The sequence below is a fragment of the Apteryx rowi genome, unplaced genomic scaffold (assembly GCF_003343035.1).
Source record: "Apteryx rowi isolate R43461 unplaced genomic scaffold, aptRow1 scaffold_43, whole genome shotgun sequence".
NCBI lineage: Eukaryota > Metazoa > Chordata > Aves > Apterygiformes > Apterygidae > Apteryx > Apteryx rowi.
This window is the reverse complement of record NW_020450683.1, coordinates 273,635-298,779: the sequence shown is the minus strand read 5'-3', so window position 1 is coordinate 298,779 and position 25,145 is coordinate 273,635. Positions and strand designations below refer to the sequence as shown.

The window sequence follows — 25,145 nt, the reverse complement described above, 5'->3', positions numbered from 1 at the left end:
CCCGTCTGCTCTGCTTCGTGCCCCTTTCCCCCCCCCCCCCGGGGTGCTGGGAGCCCTGCGCGGTGCCCGGCTCAGCTGTCGCCTGCCTAATCCTGCCCGCCCGGGGCCCGGCAGCTGGGACCGCGCCGCCGCCTTGTCCATTGTGCGCCGCCGCCCCGCGCCAGCCCGGGGGGGACCCTCCCGCGCCCCCAAACCTCGCGTGGGGAAGGGAGGGGGGGGCCCCGTTTGGCCCCTCTGCATAACACCCTTATCCTGCCTCCTCGTGCAGCCCCCCCGCGGTTATAACCGGGGGGGGGGGCCCTCCTGTGCGTGGGGAAAGGGGAGGGGGATGAACCCTCGGGCTGCAGGGTGACGGGGACACGCGGGGACGATCCCAGCCTGGGTCCCGGCAGGACGGGGGCGTGTTGTCCCCCCGCGCCGCTTCCCCAGGGCTGGCGGTGCCGGGTGCGGGAGGGGGGGGGGAGCCGTAGGATGCCCCCCCTCTCCCCCCCCGCCCCGTCTCCGGGCCGGATCGGCGTGGGGCTGGCGGAGGCGCCGGGGTCTGACGCGGGGCAGGTGTTTCCCACGGGGCAGGTGTTTCCCACGCGCCCGGCGCTCGCTGCTGGGGCGCCGGCAGCTCCGGGCCAGAGCCGGGGGCGGCGGGGCCACCTTCTCCAGGGAAAACCTGCTCGGGGAAGGGAGGGGAGGGAGCCGATTCCCACAGGAGCTAAGCACCAACCCGGCTCCCTAGCGCGGTGGTGGTGGGGGGGGGGGGTGGAAAACAGCCGCCGGCACCTTTCCCGCCTGCCCCCTCGGATGCCGCCACCCGCGGAGGCACCTAAAAGCTCCCCGAGGAGCTGGGTGCTGCCGGCGAGAGCGGAGCCGCGCCGGCCCCGGGCGCCATGAGGGACGCGCCGGGGGGGACCCTGTGGCACGGCCCGGCCTGGGGGCAGGTACCGAGGGGGGGGGGCTGGGGGGCTGCTCTCTACGGCTGAGCCCAAATCCCCTGGGTTTCGTCGCCTGCTTTTTGGGGGGGGCTCCTGAGGGATTTGCACCGCGTGGGGGGGGGATTTGGGAGCCCTCCGGCAGCTCCTCTGGGCTGTGACCACCCGCCCTGCACGTCCCTTTTCCCCCCTGCGATGCTGGGGGGGGTCCCTGGGGGCACTTCCCCACGGCAGGCGCTGTTCCCGGGGCGAGGGGAAACCCCTGCGGCTGCGGCAGCGGGGTGCCGGTGGCCGCGGGAAGCACTCGGGYGAGCGATAAGCGGGCGCCGGGGTGGGCTGGGAGGAAGCGGGCAGGAAGCGATCGGGGTGCCGGGGCCCCCGGGTGGCCCCTCTCCTCCCCACCCGCCGGGACACGGCCCCGGGGGCTGCTCTACCCGCTAGGGCTGCGGGAAGGAGAGAGGGGGAAGGTCCCTCCGTCGCATTCCTTTCCCCTGGCCCATTGCCCCCCGACATTGGGGGACCCCCTGGGCTGCCCCTGCTCCCAGCCACCTTCATCCCCGTCCTCCCCGGGATGTCGCGGATGGCAGTGTGGGGACCGGCCTTGGGGCCGGGGCTGGCAGCTGGCTCTTCCCTAACTTGGGCTTTGGGTTTTTTTTCTTCTCCTGCTCCAGGCCAAGCGGAAGCTGGACCTGGAGGGTGCCGGCCAGCCGTGCCGCCCCGAGTTTCGCACGCCCAAGGGCAAGGGCAGGACCCTGGCCCAGGTCCCCAGCCCGAGGAGTAAGTGGTGCAGGGCTGAGATGGGGAGGGGGGTTTGGGAGGGGGGTTCGGGAGGGGGGCAGACCCCATTTCTCTCCCCTGTAGAGCTGCTGGTCTCTGCAATATGCCCTCTAGCGCTCCCCAAAATGACCCAAACTGATCCACCCTCTTCAGAGCTGAGGGCGCCATGCCCAGTCCTTGGCCCTTCATTTTGGCTGCTTTTGAGCTGATTCAGCTCCCTGAACGGGCAGAAAACTCCCCGGGTGTTTTTATTCCCGAGGATTATACGAGGTTTGATTGCCACTGTGCATCTGGCCTCGTGTCCCAGCTGCAGCGCTGGCCTCCCCATCCCGAGCCGGCAGGTCACCTCCGTCCCGTGGCCCAGCCTGAAGCAGAGGGTGGCGGGGTCTCTCGTTTCCCCGCAGCCCCCAAGTCCCCCGGCGAGAAGACGCGCTATGACACCTCGCTGGGGCTGCTCACCAAGAAGTTCATCCACCTGCTGAGCGAGTCGGCCGACGGCGTCCTGGACCTCAACCGCGCCGCCGAGGTGCTCGAAGTGCAGAAGCGGCGCATCTACGACATCACCAACGTGCTGGAGGGCATCCAGCTCATCCGCAAGAAGTCCAAGAACCACATCCAGTGGATGTAGGTGATGCCGGTGGGGAACGGGGCGAGCTAGAGATGTTCATCCATGGAGAGAGCTGGCTCTCAGGGGTGGGCAGCAAGCAGCAAGCCAGGAAGGATGGGGAGAGGTGGCTTGGGGACAGGGGGTGTCCCACCGGGACGTGGTGACGGGCGGGGGGAGCCAGATCTCTCCCCGCGGAGGTCGATGGCTCCTCAGGCGCCGTCTCCGCTGCGCAGGGGGACGGGGATCTTTGAGGACACGTCRGTGACGGCGAAGCAGCAGGTGCTGCGCGAGGAGCTGGCCGAGCTGGCCAAGACGGAGAGGACACTGGACCAGCTCCTCCAGGACTGCACCCTGCAGCTAAAGCAGCTGACGGACGATGAAGCCAACCAGAGATATCCTTGTCGGGAGAGAGCCGCGCGCAGCGACGTGGCCTCAGGAGCAGGGTCTTGGGTGCCCCACGCCTTCCCTTGGAGTCCCTTTTCCTCCCTTTGGTCTCTTCCCGGGTGGATAACCCCACCTCCCGGGCTGGGGAGGACATTTGGAGCCCAGTATTAGGTAACGGCATTGCCGGGCCGGGGGGAATTGAGGCGTCTCCCTCGTAGCATCGCTTTTTCCTATACCTCCTCCCCGCCCACGCTCGCCTACGTCACCTACCAGGACCTCCGCGCCATCAGCAACTTCCAGGAGCAGACGGTGATCGCCGTGAAGGCTCCGCCGGAGACGCGGCTGGAGGTGCCGGACTTCAACGAGGTGCGCGGGGGGCTGGCAGCGGGGCGGGAGCCGTGTTCGGCGGGGCCGGCACTCGGTGTGCCGGGTGCTGTACGCCCGCCCGCGCCGGAGCAGCTGAACGGCTTTGCCTGGGACATCTTGGGGTTCCTCTGCAGCCCGGGGGGGTTTGAGGCGTCTCTGTGCATCCCACGGGGCTGTTTGTCCCTTTAGGGGCTGTGGGAGCGGGGAGACGCCCCGTGTGCCCCGAGAGGCACCCTGAGCCCCCCTCTCCCCCCGGCCAGGACAAACTGCAGCTCCATCTGAGGAGCACCAACGGCCCCATCGAGGTGTACCTGTGCCCGGAGGAGATCCCGGAGGACAGTCCTGCCAAGGACACCGACATCTCCTCCACCACGTCCCTACGGGACCGCGCCACCCCCTCCCYGGAGAAAGGTACCCCGGGGGCCGAGACCTCCGGCCACGAGGGCGATGCTGGCGCAGGGTGGCCACGGGGCTGGGTCACCACCACGGGTGGCCCCTGCTCACCCCYGTCTCCGCCTCTCGCCGCCCCAGCGGAGCCCCCCCGGCCGGTGCTGGTGGAGGTGGAGGAAGGGCTGCTGGGCTCGCCCCAGCACCTCCTGCAGCAGACGGAGGACCAGCTGCCCTGCGCCCCGTCCTACCTCGACTCGGGGCCCTTCGTCGCCTTCTCGCCGCCCCTCGACCAGGATGACTACCTCTGGGGGCTGGAGGGCGGCGAGGGCGTCAGCGACCTCTTCGAGGCTTACGACTTGGGCGACCTGCTGAAGAACTGACCTCCCTCTCTTCCCCGTCGCCTCCCTCCTCTTCCCAAGCCCCGCTATGGTGCTAACAGCCTCCACGGGCCTTCGGCCTCTTCCTCTCCCTCGGTCGCCTTGGTGCAGCGAAGGACCCCGTGGTTAAACCRCTGGGGTTTCCCGGGGTGGTGGTGGTGGGGCGTCTTCTATGAAGAACGGGTCTGCGGGGCTTGGGGCCGGCTGCGGGTAGAGCCGAGCCCCCCGGGGCGTCTGGCACCCTCGGTGGCCTTTCCTCCCTCCTCCGCCTGGTTGTCACCGAGGGGCTTTGGGTGCTGGGTTTGGCTCCTCGCCGGGCTGCGGGAACGCCCGGCATGGGTGCAGGCTCCCATCAAAGATCCAGGCAGATCCCATCCGATCACTGGCTATAAAAAAAGGAAAAAAAAAAAATCAAGCAACTCCCCCCCCCAAGATGACACCGTCTTCGTGGTGTCCCGGGGCTGCCGGCAGACTGGGGTGCACTTGGGTGCAAAGGGGTTTCGGGGTGCAAAGGGGTTTCGGGGTGCAAAGGCGTTTAGGGGTGCCCGTTCCCCTGGGCCATGCTGAAACCTGTGCATGGAGGGGCTGCTTGTCGTGGGGGGGGATCTCGTCTTGGGGTCCTTCCCCATGCTCCCCGGTTAGGCCAGTTCTTTAGGGTCAGGACTGGTTGTTTAGGGTCATTTTGGGCAGGCGAGACCCATACGGATCATGTGCGTGTTGAGCTCTGTGATTCCTCATTCCCTGCTCGGTCCCGACCCTTTTCCCACGGCCCCGTAAGGAGGAACAGCTCAGCACTCGTCTGCTGGGTTTCAGCTGATCAGAGCTGGTTTTTTTTCCCCAAAGTAGCTGCAATAACCTTAAAAAAAAAAAAGTCAACAAAGATCAAGTCACTTCTGGTTAGAGAGAGAAGGAAGCTCGAGCACGAGCATTTTACCCGGGACCCCTCAGTGATGTACCTAGAAATAGCGGCTCGGGAAACGCCTTGCCGGGAGGTGGAGCATCCGCCGCAGTATTTTTTAGGAGGATGCGGCCCCTCTCCCTTCCATCTGTGTTAGTTCACCTCAGCATCTTAAAGCTACTTGTACTGGGGATGTTTAAACTGGAGCTGGGGAGGAGGGACGATATTTGTGACTTCGGTAAATCATCTCTCCGCCTTGAAAACAAGCGGGAAGGGTTTTGTCCGAGAGCTCCCCCGCGGCCCCATCCCCTTCTTCCCCCTCCCCGAATCCCCCTGGCCCAGTCCAGCACGCGCCGGGCATCTCCGAGCTGCAAACTGCCCCCCCGCGGGGCTGCTCCGGGCAGAGCAGCACCTTCCCTTCGCTTGGGTGAACCTCTTCTCCCAGCAAAAGAGAAATAAGCTTTTCCTTTATTTTACTTGTTTTCACCCTCCTTGCGGGGAGGGGGGCAGCTGCGCAGGCTGGAGCGCGGTTGGGCAGCCAGCTGCCCCGCCCCCGTAGCCTGGTCCCCTGCGGGCATCAGTCCTGACCCGGCTTCCCAAGCCGAGCTTTCCCGCGGGATCCCAGGTGCTGGTCTGGATGCAGCCGCTCAGGTTTTATTCTCAGTCTTACCAAGGTGGGCGCCGCAAGGCCTTTCCCGCTGGGGACGGCGTCCCGCAACGAGGGAACGCCGGAGCCGGTCCCTTGCGGAGACGAAAGTCCCCAGAGAAGTCCCTGCCGTCACCTTGCATCTTCGAGCCCTTTCCCTTGGGAATTTGCGATGAAATCGGTCCAAGAGGGGTTGCTTTTAGTTCCAGCCATTGCAAAATGTACATAATTATTGCACTGTATTTATATGGGACCCACCTTTCGACACCGCGGTGTTGAGGGTTTGTTTGGTATTTTGGTTTTTAAGTGAGTGTATTTAAGTTGTCCTCCCTAGAGTTTGTTCTCCTGCAGTTTGGCTTGGACTTGTTGTGGGTGAGAATGTGTTTTATTGTGAAAAACTTGTGGCACTTGTTTTCTGCCCAGGAAGGGATGAAATGAAATAAAAATTTTGAGTCGGAGAGGGGTGTTTTCCTCTGATGACAACAAGCTCGTGCTGTTTGCAGGGTTTTTGAGGGGGAGGGAAGTGTTGGGCTGGTTTCGCTCCTTGTGAAGACACACGCCTTGGGTCTACACCAGCGAGCGCGGGAAAAGCCCCGGGGCGAGGAGGCTCAGGTCTCCGCAGGGCGCCGGGGCCGAGATGGGCTCGTGCATCTTGGAGACCAGATTTTGGAGACCAGAGAGCGAGGAACTTTTTTGGGGTCGGCCCCAAGGAGGGTCCTTCTCCCGGGTGCTGCCCCAGCAGCACCGGACCCTCCCCCGGGCTGGCAGCATCGAGAGCCGGTGACATCCCATGGTAGCCGGTGATGTCCCGTGGGACCTGGTGACATCCCACGGCACTCAGTGACATCCCGTGGTACCTGGTGCCATGACTACCACCCACCATCTCTCGTCCGATGGTATCTGGCCGGGTGGAGGAGGAGGAGGAAAGGCCAGGGCAAGGGAAGCCGAGTGAGGGGCACAGATTGAGGGGGCAGAGGCCTGTTCCGTGTCCCCAGCCCCTGTCCCCGGGGGGGCTGCGGGTCCCAGAGCAGCTCGGCGGGGTGGGGGGATGGAGGTGCCACCAGCCCGGCTGGCAGTCCCCACGCTGGCCAGGAGGTGGCRGGGCCACCCTAGGAAAGACAGCCCGTGCCCCAGCCCCTGCTCCTGCCTGGAGGGACCCGCTCTTGCCCCTGGGGGGGGAGGAGAGAAGAGGGCTGGGTTTGGGGGGGTCTCCTCCACCGCGGGGTGGGAGCGGCAGGGTTGAGGGTGGGCTCTGAAATCCAGCTGCTGCTGCTCTACATCCGTCGTGGGCTGCTCCTAACGGCACTTTGCTGGGGCCAGGCCCCCTCCTTGCCAAAGGAGGTTCCTGGGGTGCCCGACTGGAGCAGGGGCTCACACAGTGCCAGAACCCCCAAATTCCTCCCGTTGCCCCCCAGCACCACCCATGTAAATACAGCTATGAAGCATCAGAGGATGCAGAGGGGCAGCGACGGGGTTTATTTTGCTTGTATGTCCTTCCYGTGCTGCGACGTGACGTGGCCAGATCCCCCTTTTCCGATTTGGGGCCGTTTCTCTCTCTACATCCCCTTTCCCTCCTGCTGGTCCTTGCTGTTCCCAGAACAACGGCCTGGGTGGAAACACTGCCCTGGCCTGTGCCCCTTCCCCATTTCCCAGCCCCAAGGCGGGTGCCAGGTTCCCGGGAAGGCGCCAGCTCAGGGAGAGCCACGACGGACTGCGCGTGGCGTGTCCACCCCGGCCATCCCCGAACGGCAGAGCGGGGGGCCGTGAGCCAGAGCACCCCGGCGCTCACCGGGCCTCAGCAAGGTATTTCTTCCCGACGGCCGGGTGTATTTTGTCTCCGTGAGCTGCCGGCGATGGGCCCCTTGGCTGGGAACTCGTGACTTGAATTGTTCCCGGAGACAGGGGAGCTGGGAGGCTCCAGACGTAGCGAGGGAAAGGAGCCGTCGGGTTGCAGATGGGCGGCTTAGGGGGTCTGCACGCTCCGGCGGCGCTGGATTTGGCTGGAGGCTCGGCCCAGCTCTGTCTGGTTGGACGCAAAGCTGCAGTTTCCTGGCCCCTTCCCCAGGCAAGAGGAGAAAAGAAGGGAGGAAAAGGAAAGGGAGGAAAGGGAATCGGGAATCTGGCACCCCGAGAGCTCTGGAGAGTCTCCTGCGGAGACACGACCCCAGCCCTCTTCTCTGCTTCTCTTTCCTGTTATTTGTGAGCAGCTCTTTCTTCTCCTTTTTCCTTCCCCTAGAAATCTCCCTTCTGTTATTCCCAGTCCTTCTTAAATGTCACTTCTCTTCGGGGCTTTTCGGAGCRAAGCCGCGGCGCAGCGTGAGAAACGCAGGGCAGGGAGCCGCACTGGGCTCGACCCTCCACGGGCGCCCTGCGCCRACGGACGAGGGGCGGCGGGCGAGATTTCCCCTGGACAGAGCCAGCGGCCGCTTAGCTCACAGCCAGAAGCCAGGACGAGGCGGCTTGCAGTTAAACTAGGGCTTTGGGAGGCTGGATTTGACTCCAAGCCCTTCCCCGGGTTCCTGGTGTGCCCAAGCTGGGCTTTGGGTGCAGCCTTGGTCCTAATCCTTCCCTGCTGGCCTCGAGCTCCAGGTGGTGCCCAGAGGGACCCGTGGCCACCGCGTCCCCCGTGCTGCTGGACAGACCCGCGTGCTGCCCTTTCCGCCCGGTGCTTTGCCACCGGTTGCCAGGGTGGCAATCGCTTCCCAGTGGGTGCTGGATCCCACGGGGGACTCGGGATGTCAGGGTGCTGCTGCCAGGCTCCAGCAAACCCTGTGGAGGGCAGAGTGGGGGCTGTGACACGAGGCTCAGGGAGCCCCGGGCCCCACCGGAGCAAGAGGTGACAGTGGCGAGGCCGAAGGGTTTTGTYTTCCTCGCCGCTCTGCCCCCCGGTAACCCGGGCAGGGGGGGTGGCTGGAGGGGCCCCCCGTGCCTCGCCACTGCCGGGGCTCCCGGTGCAGCRGGCCGGCCCCGGGGAGGGGGAAGGGGCCCGGCGGCGCTTCGCCTTTAACGGGCCGGCGGCCAAGCGGCGGCGCCTGCCCACGTGACGGCGGCGGGGAGGGAGCGAGCGAGCGAGCGGGCGGGCAGAGGGAGAAACTCCCCGGCGCAGCCCGGCGGGCCTGCCGCGCTGCGGGCATGGGGCGCTGAGCGGCACCGGCACCGGCACCGGGACCCGCACCGACACGTCGAGCCGAGCCGTCCGCAGCGCCCGCCCGGCGCCTCCCAGCTCGCAGCCCCCGGCGCAGCCCCCGGCGGCGGCCGCACCATGCCGGAGCAGATGAGCGTGGCGGAGTTCCTGGCCGTGACCGGCGAGGACCTGAGCTCCCCGGCCGCCGCCGCCGCCTTCGCCTCCAAGATGCCCAAGTGCCGGGGGGCGGTGGGGGCGCTGGAGGAGGTGAGCGGGGCCGCGGGGCAGGGGGGGCCGGGGCTGCGCTCCCCACCTGGGAAACACCCCCCCCCACACACACACCCTTTCTGCCGGGGGTGCCTCTGCCACCCATAGGTGCTCTTCCTGCAGCGACCGCCTTCCCCGCCCTCTCCGGCGGGTCACCTTGCTCCCTCCCTCTGCTTATTGGGGTCCCCCCTCTGCGCTCTGCTCGGGGACCCCCCCCCCCCGGGAGGGGCCCGGCGCGGCCGAGCGGTGCCTGGCTCGTTTCGAGCCCTGCTCGGCGGCGAGTTTGTGTCACTCGCTGCAAATCACTGCATTTTTCGTTTTCGCTTCATTTTGGCGAAAGAGCTTGTCCGGGTGCCGCGGGGCCGGGCTGGCGGGGGGCTGCCAGCGCCGCGGCCGCATCGCCTCCCTCGTCGTCCCTGCAAATGCCATCACGACAAAGCTGGTACTGGAAAATTTTGGGGGGGAGGCTGGTGCTGTTTGCGCTGCCCTGGGTGGGCTGGGGAAGGGGACGGGTGCGGGCGGCGTGGTGCCGGGAACGCCCCGATGCTGCGTCCCATGGGACAGCCCGCGCATTGGAGGCTCCATCCCCCAGAAGCGCTTGTGTCGGCTTTCGGTTTAAGCCGGYGATTGGGGATCCCCGAGCCCGAGGCGGCCGCTTGCATCCTCGGAGCAGCCCCTTGCGTCTGCTTTCACGGGGCCAAGGCCTGCGGGGCCAGATGAAACGTTTCCTTTAACTGGTTTCGCTTCCAGCCCCAAGTGCTGCCGGTCGCCCTGCCTGGCACCGGCGGTTTTCCTCGGAGTTGGGAAGAGCATCAGCCCGGAGGCTCTGGCTCTGTAGTTTGGGGGGAAAAACTTGCCGGTATCAAGTTGCAGCGCTGGAGCCAGTCCTGATGAGCTGTGGTATCYGCCGTCCCCCCGTGATTAAAAAGCCGAGAGTGTTTTAAGCCCCGGCAGCGTTTGCGGGAAGGGCAGGGGTCCAGCCGGGCCGGGGCGAAGGCGGCGCCGGGGCTCCTTCCCCCTCTCCCTGCTCTCGCCTTTAATCGAGGCGCTTTCCAGCTGGTCCCGCGTCCTTTGCCAACTCCTCTTAGCGAAGGAATGGCTTTGAAGGAGAGCCAGGCCACGCTGGGAGAGCGGGGCCAGGTGCTGGAGCCAGCGGCCCCCGCTCGACCCCCCGGCTCCGGGGGTCCGTCCTCCGAGCTGGAAGATGGGACGGCGGGAAGCAGCCCAGCGCTGCCGGCACGTGTGCCCGCCACCGTCCCTCGTCCTGGGAGCGGGAGGCAGCTCTCTTCCCTCCTTTCCCTGCCGGCCCCAGGCAGGAGGAAGCGGTGGGAATTTTGTCCGGCTCCTTGGTGTCCTCGGGGAAGGCGGAGGTTTAGGAGACGGTGACGGGGGCCAAGGCAGCACGGGGTCTCCAGGAGCRTTGTGCGGGAAGGCTGCGGGAAGCGTGGCTGAGAGCCGAGCCGCTCGAGGGGGCCGCAGGGAAACCTCGCGGGGGCTCAGCTGCAGCCTGGCCTTCGGCAGCGCAAAGCTCCGGCGAAAGGGGAAGAGCGAACGGATGACACCCCAGCCCCGAYGTCTGGTTGCTGCCGGGCCGATGGCATCAGTCCCAGCGGCTCRTTTGGGGACAGGGAAGCCGGGGCAGGCTGGGGGCGCGGGAGAGACGAGCCCGCCGGCAGGGTCCCGGCCACCCCGGCTGATGCATTTGCGGATTCRCTCTCCGCCAGCGGTGCTCCCTGCCTGGCCGCTGCACGTGGAGTCGGGGAGGGAAAGCTGCCTCCGAGCTGGGCCCTGCTCTGCCCCATCGCCACCCTAAAGCCTCTCCGGTGTTTTGGGAAGCTGGGGAGAGCGATTTCTCCGTTTCTGCAAGCGGCGCACCCGAACGCGAGGCCGGGGGGTTTGCAGCGGCGTCTCCTGCCCCGCCGGCGTTCGCGGGAGGTCGAYGCTGACGGAGCCGCCGGTGGCTGCGCTTTGGGTTCTCCCTCCGACGGGACGGACCCGCGGCCCTGCGTTTCGCACGGCCACCAGCGGCTCCGTCAACGCCTCTGGCCGATGCGCATCGATCCACTGTGCGGGCGGTTTAGCTGGGAAATGGCCTGGGTCGCTTTTGGCCCCGCTCAGGTCCCAGCGAGGGTGGGAGCGTTTAGCTGTGGGTTTGGGGTTGTTTTCCTGGATTTGATGAAGATCCCACGGTCTTGTTCAGCTTGGTCATGCTGATGTTGCGTGAAGGTGTGCCGTGCCTCAGTTTCCCTCCTGGGATGAAAAGGGATTTTTTTCCCCTCCTTGGGGGGTTTCAGGGGTCTCGGATCTGCGACGGAGGCGCAAGTCGCATCCCGCTGAGGTTACGGCGGGGGGGGGATCTGCTGCGTGCGCTCGGGGAGGGGAAACCGAGGCCCAGATGGGATGTGACTTGGCCCGGAGCCTGGGGAGAGCTCGGGGCAGGGCTGGGCTTTGGAATTGAATTTTCCCATGAACTGATGAGCTTTTGGGCTGCAAATCAGGCCTTGAATCCCCCCCTCCCCACTCCTCCTCCTCCCCTCTGCGCTGCATCAGCCATCCTCCCTCCGGTCACTGCGGCCAGCCCGGCGGGGGGGTTTCTATCAGCCTCTTGCGAGTCTGGCGGAGCAAAGCAGCTCCCTGGGGTCTGAATTGGCTCTGGTCCCTCTCCCRTCTCCATCTGCTGAGCAATTGGGAGGGAAGGGGAAAGATGGGGATGGTCCTTGTTCCCTCCGCAGCAAGCAGCTGGATGCTGGGACACGCTGAGCCCTGATTTCAGCCTCTCTGGAGCAGGCTAAAAGGTCTGGCTTGCACCCAGTGCCGTGCGGTGTCAGATGGTGCTGGGCGCTGCTTGCACGAGAAGTGTCGTGCAGGCACCGAGCACCTCCGGATCCAGGTGGGAAAAGTGTTTCCCCATTCGGGCTCCAGGCAAAATGCCATGACAGAGGTCACGGATGGTCGCGGTGGCAGAGCTGGGGGCCGGTTTATCCGATTGCCTCGTCGCCGTGCAGCTCGCCTGGCATCCGCGCCGCTGTCCCTCGTGTCCCTGGGGACAGGAGGACGGCTCGGCATCCTGCCTCCCGCCCCGGCCCCTGGTACCCGCGGCGGCTCCCGCGCTGGGCGGCACGAGCCGGCGGTGGGAGGGGGAGGCAGAAGAAAGGTCCCCATTGAGCATCCGCCAGGGAAGCCCGCGCGGCCCCAGCTGGCGGAATGACAGGAGGTTTCTCCTCCCGGAGCTGGGCACGGGGAAGCCGGCGTGCCGGGATCCCCTGCCGGCAGGAGAGGACCGTGCCGTGATTTCCCATGGGAGTCTGCTCTGTTTCCTGACCCGGCAGCCAGTCCCCAGCTCTGCCGGCCCCTTCCCGACTGCTCGAAACCCCCAAACCTGCCGTGTCCTTCCCCGACCGGCTCTCCCTGCTCCTCGCCAGCCCTGGGCTTCGCCTCCTCYGGCCGCGAGTTCAAGCCAGGGTGACCTGCCCTGTCCTCGTGGGACACGGGGCAGTTCCTTCCCCCTGTTGCATGGTGCCTTCAGGCAGCCGAAGTTCCTAATCCTGCCTCAGTTTCCTCTTCCCCAGGCTAAGCCAGGCCTCCTTTTGCAGGCCGGTTTTCCAGCCTGGGACCGCTCTTGGCAGCGATGCCATGACCTCCCTGGAGCAGAGCCGTGCCGGAGGGGTTGGGCCTCTCCGAGGCGTTTGCTTCCGCCTCCGAGGCAAGTGGATGCCTCTGTCCCAGGAGAGCCCAGGGGCGCTGGGCTTGGGTGCAGTGAGGGGCTGTGGGTGGCTTTTTGGGGCCCCCAGTGGCCTCCCCTCGTGCTCCTTGCGGCTGGTACGGCGTGGCGACGTGTCCCAGGGCCGCGGGCTCCGGGCTCGGCTCTGGCGGGGCCGGGAGATGGGTGTCAAGCCCCGGAGCTCGCCCCAAGGGCGCTCGGCTCGGCCGTCCCAGGGAGCGTGGCGGGGGACGTGGCCGTCGAAGGCGTTTCTCCGCGGCCCCCTCCGTGCTGGCCGGGACGCCGGGGATGGGGGAGCCGCGTTCCGCCTCTCCCTCGGCTCCGATCCCCTCCCAGCCCGCGCCGGCGCGTCCCTGCCGAAACCCGTCTGCAGCCCGCCAGCCGGCACGGAGGCCTCCGAGGAGAGGAGCGCCGGAGCCGGGCTGACCTCGCTGTCAGGAAATCAGCCTTGACATCAGCCCGAAAACCTCCGGCGAGCGAGAGAGAGGCTCTTTATTGTAATTCCTCCGCGGTTTCATCCCTCGCCCTTCTTGCCGTTCACGCCCTCCGAATATTTCTAGCCTGTTATCATGCCTCTGGTACCTGCGGCGCAGCCAAGCCGGCTTTAACTCTTTCCTGATGGCGCCGGCCGCCTCCGGTGCGTGTTTTGCCGGCGCTTGGCGGGGGCGAACGTGCCCCACGTTTGGGGGATCGCGGCTCCGTGGGTCCCTCATTTCTCCCGCGGGTCGGATGCATCCCGCGGGTGGGATGCGCGGGGCCAGGAGCGAATGAAGGGGCTGGGGCTGGGGTTGGGGAGCGCTCGCCCTTCTTCTTCCTAACCAGGGTCCGGCTGGCGGAGGGGGCTGCGGGATGGAGCTGGGCACCGGGAAGCTGGTTTGTGCTGACGGTCCGGCTGGGCATGAAGGGAGCCAACTGCGTGTGGAAGATCTCCGGGATGGGACGGAGCAGGGGGTCGCCGCAGCCCTGCACGTCTGCGGATGGCAGCATCCCCTCCCCCCGGGATTTGCTGCCCGTGTGGTTTAAGCCCTTGTCGGGCATCGGAAAGATGTGTGGAGCCCCGGACTTTCCCGTGCCTTCCCGCCGTGCCTGACTCCGGAATGTAGGGATTTGTGGTGGGGACGGGCTGGCATGTTCACATTACACGATGGAGATGCCCTGGTGCCGCCTTCATCCTTTCCCTGGTTAACAAACCCCCCCCCCCACCCCCGCTGTGAGTGCCCTGGAGGCATTTTCCACAGTTACTGGAAGCTGCGTGGGTCCAAACAGATGCTGCCCCCCTGCTGCAGCCGCAAAGCATCCGGGCTCACCGCTGGCCGGGGACGCTGGCTGAGCCCGTCACCCCGCGCTACCGTCTTGCTCGCACGCGGCCTCGGCGGGAGCAGCCAAAGCCCTGCCTGGCAGCGCGAAGGCCGCGGGACCCGCTGGCCTGGCAGAGGATGGGCTGGATGCCGGGGCTCCGGTATCCCCGGGCCCGTGCCTCCGCGGGCTGGGATCCCTCGGGCTCTTTTCCCAGCGCCGGGAGCTTGGCTGCTGCCCCGCACATCTGTGTGGCAGAGAAAGCGCCTCTCCAAAGGCCCCTGTGTGGCCAGCTGGGGTTGGGGGGGGGGGAGTCATCCGTGCTTGGCGAGGCGAAGGATCTCATTTTGTTCTGTTCCTGGGCTTTCGCAGAGCCTGGATGGGGACCAAGCCATACTCCAGAGGATAAGGAAATATGTGAAAGCCATTCACGTCTCCGGGCTCAGTAAGTTGCGCTCCGAGAGGCRCTGGGCATCGCCGTCCCCAGGCGGGGCCCGTGGCGGTCCCGTGCTCCCCGAGCAGCGTCCGTGCCCGTCCGCGGGTCCGCAAGCTTAAAAAAGGGGGTGGGAAAGGGAAATCGCGAGCCTTGGGGAAGTTGGTTGGGGCGCATCCCTGGTGTCCTGCGGCCGGACGAACACCGCTCTGCTCGCGGGGAATGGGGACATGGGTAACGGTGGCAGGAGGGACCTCGTGATCTGAGCATCTCCCGGGGAAGGGGTGCCGTGGGGCCACCTCGGGCGACCCGGTGGCCGGAGGGCTCTCGGCACGGCCATCCCGGCCTCACCGGAGCCTCCGCCGCGCAGCCCACGTGGAGAACGAGGAGCAGTACAGCGAAGCCCTGGAGACCTTCGGCAACAACCACCTCTCCCAGAACAACCACGAGCTCTCCACCGGCTTCCTCAACCTGGCCGTCTTCACCCGCGAGGTCACCGCGCTCTTCAAGAACCTGGTAAGGCGCCCGGCCCCGCCGGGGAGAGTGTCCGGGTGCCTCCGGTCCACGTGGGTTTGGAAAGACCGCCCCGGGCGCCGCCGGACCCAGGCAGGCAGTCCCCGGCGCTCCGAGGACATCCGATACCCCCTTGGCTGCGGTTTGCAGCTGGTTCCCAGCTCTGCCGGGGCGGCGAAGGCKGCGATTTGCCGTGCGGTCGGGGCTGCGCTCCCCGTTTATTTATTTATATATATATTTTTCCCCTCCTCGCATCGGTTGCATCTCTGATCTCGTTTGCCAGGAAAGTAAATCAAAGCCAGGCGGAGCCGCGCGGGCGGGAGGGGGCCGCGCGCCTCCCGGCCTCTCGCTTTTCTCCGGAGGCAGCTCCTTGTTTCGTTTTTTTCCTGGGGTAGCGGCTTGTAGGCTCAACTTGCAGGGCTGCCGGAGGGTCGCCCAGGCCCAGACGGGATCCGAAAAAGTCCGGCTTGGGAAATGGGTTGCCGGCGGGAGCCGGGTGCGTGCACACCCCGAGGCGAAGCCCTGGGGCAGCCCGTGCTGGCTTCCCGCTGGCCTCCGCRCTCCCTGCCGGAGCCCCGCAAAGGGGCATCGCTGGCCTCCGGCTCCGCTCGCCGGAGCGAGCCAAGAAGCACAAACTGCTTTCGCTGCAGTTCAGGGGCTCTTCTGGCCTCCTCCTCTCCCAGTTACCCCAGTCCGGGCCTCCCTGCTTCTCGCCTTCCCTCCTCCCGCTTATCCCAGCCCGGCCGGAGCCCCCGTGCGCTCTCCTGGGGCTTTTTGGGGAACCGTCGCGGCAAAGGAGTCGAACCGGTTCCTCGGGCGAGGGAAGCGCCAGCGCCGCGCTTGCCCCTGCGCCGCGCGCTGGAGGCGTGGGAACAGGCAACCGGAGCCTCCCGGCCGCTGCCTTCCCCCCTTGGCACCGGAGCTTCCCCCTCCCCGGAGCAGCCGCTGCCTCCGGCTCGGTGTCACCCTGCGAGGAGGACGCGGCTCGTCCCGGGCTTCGCGCCGAGCCCCGGCTGCGGCAGGGTGCTGGTTGTAAGGGCGCTAAAATTGGGTGCTGCCCCGGGGGGGGTCGCGTGGGACCTCCCGGCACGGAGGGGCTGGCGGTGGGGTTTTGCGGCAGTGGCTGGCCGGGTGCCCCCTCTCCATCCTCCTCCTTGAGGCCGAAGGCCTTCGAATTCCCGGCGCGGCCCCGTCCCCGCAGCAAGGGCTGCCGCCGCCTCCCCGCCGCGTGCCGTAAATCCCGGCACGGGGTTTGGGAAGCCCTTGCGGACACTGGGAGGCCTCTCTGCATCAAGGGGCTGGCGGGTGCCCGCCGGGATGGCTCCGCCGGGCCGGGGGGAGCAGCTATTTTCCTGGCAGCCTCGGCGCCCGTGCGGTTTGTGGGAAGGGCCCCGYGTCCCGCAGCTCGCAGGCAGCTCCGGCAAGCCGCAGCCTGCCCCGGTGCCTGCAGCCGGCCCCGTTTCCAGCCTCCTTAACCCTTCGCGGGGCAGCGACGCGGCCGGCGGCCCCCAGCGCCAGCGAGGCCCCGCGGCTCCGGCTCTGCCGCCGTCCCCGCCGGGTGACCCCGTCGCCCTCTCTGCCCTTTTTGCAGGTGCAGAACCTGAATAACATCGTCTCCTTCCCGCTGGACAGCCTGCTCAAGGGGCAGCTGAAGGACGGGCGCCTGGTGAGTCCCCGCCGGGCACCGCGCGGAGGTGCCTCTCCGGGAGGGAAGCGGCAGCCGGGGAGGGACGGAGCAGCCGGGGAAAGCGGGATCCATCCCCCGTGCGGACTTACGGCAGCGAGACCTGCTCTAGGTGCCCTCTTGGTTGTGGCCAAGAGAAGGAAGGAGCAAGCGGCCGAACCAGCGGCGGGTGCTGGAAAGGGGCATCGAGGGCTGCGAATGGATGGAGCTGGGGGGGGGATATCCCCATCCCCATCCCTGTCCCCGTCCCCAGCAAGGCTGGGCAGCCGGGAYGGCGATGCATGGCGGGGACCCCGTCCCGGCGGAGCTGCCGGCTGCTGCTCCGGCGCTGCGGGGTCTCGGCGCTGCCCTCACTGCTGCCCATCCTGCTCTCCTCCTGCCGCAGGACTCCAAGAAGCAGATCGAGAAGGCCTGGAAGGATTACGAGACCAAAGTGTAAGTCTCCCGCTGCCTCCGGCAGAACCCGGCCTAATCCCACCGCACAAAGGGGTTTTGTCCCGGGGCTGCAGCCGGGCAGCGGCCGGTGCCGGTTTCCCATGAGGTTTGTATTTAAGCCGAGCGGGAACCCCCTTGTCCCCGGTCCTGCTTCTCCCCGCTGGAAGGACCCGAGCCTGGAGGTATTTTTCCCTAGTCCTTCCCCGCTAGCGCGACCCGCTGCCCCATCCGCTGCCCTCCCCATCCCCGCGGAGGAGCCCCTCTCCGCGGCAGGGCCGTTCCCCACCTCTCGCCTCCCGCCCGGCAGAGGGAAGATGGAGAAGGAGAAGGAGCGAGCCCGCCTGGCGGGACTCATCCAGGCCGAGCCGGCTGCGGCGGAGGTGGCTGAGGACATGCAGAAGGAGCGGCGCCTCTTCCAGCTCCACATGTGCGAGGTAGGGGCCGTGCCGGGGGGGTCGGAGCTGCGCGGCGATGCCGGAGCCTGATCCAGCCCTGCCTGGCCGTGGTGCAAGGCACGCTGAGCTCGGCCGTCCCCTCCCCATCCCACCTGCCCGGTCCCCTCCTGTCCTCTTCTGCAAAACCAGAGGCTGGTGTTTTGGGGCAGAAAGTGGGTCTTTTGGATAAAACCCCCGGAGGCTGCCGTTTTGCTTTGTGGCTTTGCCGTATTTGCAAAAACGCCCGAAGAAGCGCTTGTTTTCGCTAGGGAGCAAAACCCCCAAGCGGCCCCAGATCCCCCAGGGTGCCCGGGGGRACCGTGGGCACAAGGCGACCTCCGAAAAGGCGAAGGACGGAGACCTGACCTCAGACCCCCTCCATCAAGGAGGGGACCCAGGCGTCCGGGCTCAGCATCCCGTCCCCCCATTTAGCTACCGCTAAGGAAGAAATCCCGGCAGCCCATAGCCAGCTTGGGAGGGATGCGGGGAACGGGACGAGTGCCCAGGGTCCCCCGCGTCCCATGTAGGGCTGTGACACCCCTCTCGCCGCCCGGGGCACCCGTTGGGCAGCGCGCGGGGCCGGAGCAAAGGGCAGCGGAGGAGGCCGGGGCCGGCGAGCGGCTGCTGCAGCGGGGTCGGGGCTCGGCTCGGCGCGGGGCTGGCGGGCTGGGGCTCGGCCAGATGAGTCATTCCTTTGAATAGCACCACTGTTAAATAAATAACAGCACATGGAAACGCCGCCGCTGCCGCCGCCGCCGCCGCCGCAGCCCGGCYGGGGAGGGGCCCCGCTTCCAGGCAGCCCTGCAAAAGGAGGCTGCGTGCACGTGTGCGTGCGTGCATGCACCGTAGCTGCTCCCTTCTCGGGGATCCTGCCTGGAAATGGGGGTGCAGCTCTCCCAGGGGCTGGCGTTTGCGTGCGTTGTGTGCATGCACACGTTGATGCGTATCCGCACACGGTATTCGCCGCTCCTTTTGGCTCCCGGTGTGAGGGCACGGTCCGATTTCTGCCTAAGGTTGATATTGAGGGGGATGGAGGTGGCCGGACCTCAATCCGCTGCAGTGCTGGGGGTATCCGCCTGCTCCAGCTGGGATGTGCAAGAGCTGGGACTCTCTTCTGTCACTTCCACCTCCCTTGGGCCCTGCCATAGTTTTGGCAGCAGGGAAGGGAAGTCCCGCGGGAGCCCGGCGTCCGCAGTCCTTTCCGGCTGGGACTTTGTTCAGGGTTTGTCCAAGCCTCAGGTCTCCGGGTTGGAAGTCACTCTGGCTTTGCAGCTTCTGGTTGCATGGAGCAGTTTAATCAACCCCTCCAGCCCAGAAGGCTCCCAGCTGTGTCCGGTTGGGGGAAACTGAGGCCCCGAGCGGTGACGTGGCCAAATCGCACGCCCCTCCCAAGGAGTCAGACTTGGAGCCCGGACAGGGACCCAGGAGTCCTGCCCCATCTCTGGCCGCGCAACAGCGGGAACTCCCTGCCTGAGCGTTATTCCTGCTGCTTCTCCCCTTCCTGCTTCGCAGCCCGGCTTGGCGCATCCCCCCGTGCTGGGCTGCCCTTTCTCCCGGCTCTCGGCACGTTTATCCAGCTTCTCGGCACGTTTATCCAGCTGTGCTGCTGGCAAAGAAGGAGAAATCCAGAAATCCTCTCCTTTCCCTGCCGGTGGAGTCCTGCTCGGCCACCTGGGAGACGTCGGAGAAAGGGGCCCAGCTCTCCGTGAAGGGCTGCTCCCTGCCGCATGCTCCCGTGCCTCTGGCTGCCGGCACATGCGGGATTTTGGAGCAAAAGCCACCTTAGCCCCCACCCTGCCTGCTTCCTTGGCCACAGCTCCATGCTGCTAGAAATGCCACCGAACGTCTCATTCGTCCCGCTTCCCAGCCGGCTCGGGAACCTGCCCAGAGCGGATGAGCTGTGGCCGTGCTCAGGCACGCAGGGGTCAGGAGGCTCCATCCCAGGGGTTTCCAGCAAAACGGGGTGCTTTTTTCCCTTTTGGGTACAAAGGACCCACCGGCTCCGGGCAGCTCCCTGCAAATTGCTGCAACTGGGCTTCGGTCCATGGCATCCATGGGCATCTTTGGTGCCAGTGCAGGGCTTGGGCCCCGGGGTTGCGCTGGGATGAGTTTTTTCCCTTCCCCTGCGCTCCACTCGTGTCCTGCTGGGAGCGAACCTGGCCAGGGCCGGGCCRTTCTCCCACGGTGCCCATGGGTTTCCTCGCGATGGAAAGGCCCCAGAGCTCTCCGCAGCTGGAGGAGGGCTGGTGGGTCATCTGCCTCCCCCTCCGCTCGCCTCCTGGTTGCAATCCCCRGGAGAGAGCGCGGCGGAGGAGAGGAAACTTTACCTCCTGGGCAATTTGACAGCTGCGCGAGCCTGGAGATGAGCCTGCGAAGGGAAATTTCTTTTTGCTTTTCTTTGCTTTTTGCTCATGTGACCAAAAAGTTCTGGGTGTTTTTTTTCCTGCCTGCGGTCGATTGATCAGTTTGGTTTATAACGCTGAAACGCTGTGTGCCCTTGTCCCCCAGGACGTCCCCGTGGAGGAGCGCAGACCTCCTGGGTTGATGCATTGCAGGCGCTCTCTGCTCGAGATAAGATTTTAGGAGCAAAGGGGTCACGCCTTAAAAATACTTGGACTATTTTTTTTTCTTCAGCTGAGCTGAAGCTGGGTTGGGGTTATTTATTAACTCCAGAAGTAATAAGCAGTGAGCGAAGCATGCTCCGTTGGTAACCCCAGGGACCTGCCTTGGCCCTTGAACTTTTCAAGGCTTGGAGGGCTTCCAAATCCAGGTTTTCCGAGGGTGGTCCCCAGCGAGCTGACTTCAAATCCTACGATGTGCCTCRGCCTCTTGAAAGTGAGCCAAAGATTTAACCCTCCTCCCTGCGCAGGGGAAGGAGGCGAGCGCAGGGCACTCTGCCCTGGCGTCGGCTCTCCCCTCGCCCACGGGTGGGTTTGATTTGGTGGCCAGATCTGCTCACTGCTTGCATATGATGAATTCAGGGGTTTCCAACCGTGTCCTTCACGGCACTGCCGTTTCCAGCCTCTGACGRGCTATAAGTTCAGTGCTGCCTGCTGGGAGCAAGAAATCCGAGTTTCTGAACTGCTTCACCCATCTTGCTCTTTCTCCTGGGGTTTTAGCTAGTCCTCACTTTTGCTCCCTAACCTGGGTGCCTTCTCCCTCTCCAGTACCTGCTGAAAGCCAGCGAGAGTCAAATGAAGCAAGGGCCAGATTTCCTGCAGAGCCTCATCAAGTTTTTCCACGCTCAGCACAAGTAGGTGCCGCTTGCTGGTGAGCTGAGGTGGGCCGACTCGGCCCCGGGGCCGCGCGGCACCGCCGGCAGCTCTCACGGGCGGGTGGAGATGGACCTGGGCTGGGGGCACCTTCCTCCTTCTGTCCTTCTCTTTCGAGCTGTTGGTGTTCAGGCTGCACAGCCTGGGATGGTGCTGGGCTGGAGCTCAGCGATGCACATGAGCATCCGGTTCTATCCGGGAAGTGGGAACGTGCTTTGTTGACTTGAGGAGCTATAAACGTGCCCGCTGGGGCTGTGGGGAAGGGGATTGGCCTGCGATATATATCCAGTGATTTGGTTTCTTGACATATTTCCAGGGATGAGATAAGCTGAGCAGCTCCTCTGTTAGCTGTGGAGTTCTTAACAAGCGTGTTTTGAATGAGAATTAACGTCCCTGCTCCTTTCCTATTGCACCAAGGAGGCTTGCCTAGCCAGCCTCRTCCAGCGTGTGGGTGTTGGGTCATTTCTTCTGTTTCACAAGTGGGGAAACCAGGGCAAGGAGGAAGCAGTTGCGTTGGCCAAGAGCATGTCCTTGGTTGGGGTCAGGCCACAAGGACCCCAGGGATCCGGCCTCTAGCAAGGTTGGCTCCTAACAAGATGAGAGATGAGCTTGTACTGAACACAAGGCCACTCCTGTGTCCCAAATACCCCAAACATTTGGGGTGTCCTGACCCCTTGGGCTGGACTCAGCCTTCAGCAGCATCTCTCTAGGTCCCGCTAGCAGGGGAGCCACAGAGCAAGAGCAGCTTTCTAGGAGGTTGCTCATGTCTCCTGTCACATTTTCTCTAAATAAGCTCTCTTTCTCTATCCTCCCCATTTGCATCTCTCCTTAATTGAATTAAATAAATGCCCAGTTTCTTCCAAGATGGCTGGAAGGCTGCCCAGAACCTCTACCCCTTCATCGAGAAGCTCGCTGTGTCCCTCCACGCGGTAAGTCCCCCATCCTCCTGTCCAACACTGCTCGGACACAACCACTAAGATGGCATGTGTCCCTCTTGCACCCTGTCCCTTGGCCCCCTGTGCCAGCCCGTGGCGCTGAGAATGCATACATTCAACACAGCAGTGACAGCAGCTGCTTCTCTTTCCAGCTCCACCAAGCTCAGGAGGAGGAGGTGAAACAGCTCACACAGACACGCGATTCCCTCCGGAGCATCCTGCAGCTGGAGAGCAAAGAGGTGAGACCCAGCGATGACGTAGGACCGGCCCAAGCAGACCTGGGAAGGAGGGTCGAGGGGTAMGGGGAGGTAAGGAGAAGTGTGCAGAGGGTTTAGCCTGGGGACAAGGAGCAGCAGGGAAAGGGAAGCTGGGAATCAAGGGGGACATCCGCAGGAGCTGGCAGAGCAGGAGGCCTGGGGGACGCTGGAAGTGGAGCCAGGGGCTGCAGGAGCCGTCCTGTCCTGACAGGCACGTTGCCCGCGTACAGGCAGTGTCCTCCAGGACTAGGTCACCCTGGAATGGACACCACAACCGTTTCTCTCACTTCTTTTAATGCTTTTTTTCCCGGTGAGCTCAGGAAAACCTGAGCAGGAAGAATTCTGGCAGCGGCTACAGCATCCACCAGCACCAAGGGAACAAGCAGTACGGGACGGAGAAGTCGGGATTTCTGTACAAGAAGAGTGATGGGTGAGGACGAGTATGACTTACCCTGAGACCCTCCCTGACACCGTCCTAGCATTGCTGTGGGCTAAGAGAGAGCTCTGCTCAGGGGAGACTACAGAGCAACTAGAGTTGGGAGATCCTGAGGCAGAAATGTTTGGGTGAGACTTTTAGTCTTTATTGTACAGGTCTTCAGTTGAATTTGGTCCTGTCTGGTGTTAAACACATACAAACTCCTGGGCAATGCAATTTTGCCTAGCCTGGAAGAGACCTGAGAACTTAGATGAGGGGAGCTGGTGGTCAGGGGTTTGTCTCAAACTGCAGCTGGGGTAGGAGGATGGTTTGGAGGTGGTACTGAGGGGCCCCAAGGAGATGGTTGGTGTCATCAACCTATTTCTTATGAAAAGACCCTCAACAGAGGGGCAGGAGCCTGATGCAGCAGGGCTTGACATGATGTTCTCCTCCTGTGTGGCTAGCAGGACATGAAGCCTGGTGCTGTATGTACGCTTCTTGGACATGGGTCTCCAGGAATAGCAACCCAGTGTCAGGCTTGCTTGGAAGAGCTGTGCACTGTGAGGCTGATAGGAGAGGAAGAAATGCCTTGTTTCTTGGGTGTGGAGGGGAAAAGGATGCCAGAGGGAGGTGTTAGGATGAAGAATAAAGCCCTCGGAGTCCAAAAGGTCTTCACCTTCTCAAAGCACCTCTGGGAAATGGCCCCAGGCTTTGAGCGTGCGGTTACGTGCTCTGCTGAAGCCAGACTACCAGTTTCGTGACACTGTTTTGGCAGTGAGTGAAGCYAGCGTGACCCAAAGACAACAAGCCCAGCAGGACGTTTTGTGCTCTGCGAGTTATAGGGAGCATCCAGAGAGCAATCAGCCTCTGCTGAGGACTTCTGTGCGCTGCAGGAGTGTCGGTGGTTTGGGAGGATGGAGGGACGTGGGTGATTAGGACTGTGCACTGATTCCTCACTCCTCTTCCTTCTCTGGCTCAGGATTCGGAAAGTGTGGCAGAAGAGGAAGTGTGGCGTGAAGTATGGGTGTCTCACCATCTCCCACAGCACGGTAAGCAATGGGAGACTTCAGCCATGAGGTTGTCCTCAAAGAGAAATCTGCTGTCAGACACTGCTTGCGTGCAGACCCTAGTCTGGTGCACAGGGTGCATGCTTGCACGCTGCACGTGCCAGACTTGAGAACCTGGTTTGCACAGTCTCTCCTGCTGGATACCGGAGAGGTTTATGCAGGCCGTGGCCAAAGTCTTTTCAAACCTTCCCAGCACTCGGTTTCTCATGTGTCCTTTGGGAATGTGACCCAGGGGCCTCCACTCCTTCCCATCTTCCAGAGGGTCTTCTCTTTAACCTGAAAGTCCCATCTGCACCCTGTGGGTCTCAGCAGGAAAACAAGGCACCAGACTGTGACTTCCAAGTACTACAAGACCAGAYTGGGTAGACTTTTTCCTGTAGGGCCCACCTGATCCTTGAATACATCCTTTGAGTGTTGCTGTTGGTTTGATATCGGGTTTAGTTTTGCCCATACTGGCCTGAAATCTYGCCTTGAGAAACAGGGGGTCAACAGTGCCTGAGCGCGGGACTGGAAACGCCACATGGGGAGCTCGCGTCTCTCATCCCCCGTGTTTGCTGTGTGTCAATGTGAGAGGGTGGCGGGTGAGAGGTGTTTTTGGTAAGGGCGGTGAGATGGGCGTTGAGGTTCCAGACTAGGCCAAAGGGGACGAGGCGATTTTGGAGGGAGCTGCTGCCCTCTGGGGGTGGAGGGCCCAAACCGCAGCGAGGAAGGAGGACGAGAGACGTTTCCCGTTCGATCCTCCTGCAAAGGGAGGGCGCAGAGGGTCCAAGACCATCTGACTCGCAGTTATCCCAAAGGGAGTTGGAGACAGAGGGACCACCTGGCGCTGGTTGCCCTCCTGCTGGAGGGGTGGCTGCTGTAGGAGTTACGTGGTTGGCGATGCACATCAACAGGCGTATCGAAACAGCAGTGACTCGCACCGCTTTCCAGCTYCCTTCTCATCCCAGTCCTTTAACCTCCCTCTGTCCTTGCTCCTTGCAGATAAACCGTCCCCCCGTCAAACTGAACCTCCTGACCTGCCAAGTGCGGCCTCATGCTGACGAGAAGAAGTGCTTTGACCTGGTGACCCGTGAGTGACGGGGAGGGAGACGCCGGCGGGGCGCGTGCCGCTCGGTCCTGCCTCTCGCCGAGCTGTTGGGCGTCCGGCCGGGAGTTACTCCGGGGCAGCTCCCCGGATTGCTGATCCGGAGGCGGCGAGGGGTGGGTGTGTTTGATCTGGAGGCGGCTGGGCTGGAGATGTAAACTCCCTTTGCAAAGGAAGTTTCTCAAAACTAGCCCGAGCGGGTTTTCCCAGCTCCCGATGGCCCTCTGCCAGCTCTGCCAAGGTACCTGGGCACGCTTTGCCCTTGTAATCTGGCTCTGGGCGTCTCCCTGGCTGCTTTTCGGGAGGAAGGACAAATCCCTGCGAGGAGTAAGGTGAGATCTATCAAGGTCAAGACACTTGTGACCYGAAAGAAAGTGCAGGGCAAGGATCTCGTGATGAGAGTGGCATGCAGTGATTTTTTTTTCTTTTTTTTTAATGCAGCTCTTCGGAGTAGTTTCAGCCCCTCCCTATCTTGGGCTATCCCGAATCTCCCCCTCACCTTTTTTCTCCCCTCCTCCTCCCTGCAGACAACAGGACGTATCACTTCCAAGCGGAGGATGAACAGGAGTGCGTCGTGTAAGTGGCACGGCCCGTCCCCATCCCACGAGGTGGGGGCCCGCGGCCACCTGGGATGCGGGAGATGCAGATCCTGCTCCGGGCTCTGCCCACCGGCTGGGCAAATCTCATCCCTTCTCCATCCGGCGTGACCCCCCCGCTCCGGCTGGGGCGGTCGCGAGCCTCCTGACCTCTGCTCCCTCCTGCCCAGCTGGGTCTCGGTGCTGCAGAACAGCAAGGACGAGGCGCTGAGCAACGCCTTCAAGGGCGAGCCCAACGGCGGCG

General features: G+C 64.3%; 2 protein-coding genes across 2 annotated transcripts in view; both read left to right on the top strand.

Annotated features, from left to right (window-relative positions):
• The window catches only part of E2F2 (E2F transcription factor 2), an 8,378-nt gene extending 4,072 nt beyond the window's left edge, over positions 1-4,306 (top strand). Inside the window, exons 2-6 of the mRNA XM_026076338.1 lie at positions 1,595-1,700; positions 2,105-2,324; positions 2,541-2,699; positions 2,943-3,057; positions 3,318-4,306. Coding sequence (XP_025932123.1) covers positions 1,595-1,700; positions 2,105-2,324; positions 2,541-2,699; positions 2,943-3,057; positions 3,318-3,827 — 1,110 coding nt within the window. The 3' untranslated portion in view covers positions 3,828-4,306. The remainder of the gene's footprint in view (positions 1-1,594; positions 1,701-2,104; positions 2,325-2,540; positions 2,700-2,942; positions 3,058-3,317) is intronic.
• A 4,324-nt stretch (positions 4,307-8,630) lies between these two features.
• Positions 8,631-25,145, top strand: part of ASAP3 (ArfGAP with SH3 domain, ankyrin repeat and PH domain 3) — a 21,375-nt gene continuing 4,860 nt past the window's right edge. Inside the window, 14 exon segments of the mRNA XM_026076337.1 lie at positions 8,631-8,759; positions 14,149-14,221; positions 14,580-14,725; positions 16,314-16,388; positions 16,792-16,841; positions 17,149-17,275; positions 20,443-20,528; positions 21,401-21,476; positions 21,635-21,721; positions 22,060-22,169; positions 23,134-23,203; positions 24,203-24,290; positions 24,833-24,881; positions 25,072-25,145. The exon segment at positions 25,072-25,145 is cut by the window's right edge and continues 3 nt beyond it. Coding sequence (XP_025932122.1) covers positions 8,631-8,759; positions 14,149-14,221; positions 14,580-14,725; positions 16,314-16,388; positions 16,792-16,841; positions 17,149-17,275; positions 20,443-20,528; positions 21,401-21,476; positions 21,635-21,721; positions 22,060-22,169; positions 23,134-23,203; positions 24,203-24,290; positions 24,833-24,881; positions 25,072-25,145 — 1,240 coding nt within the window.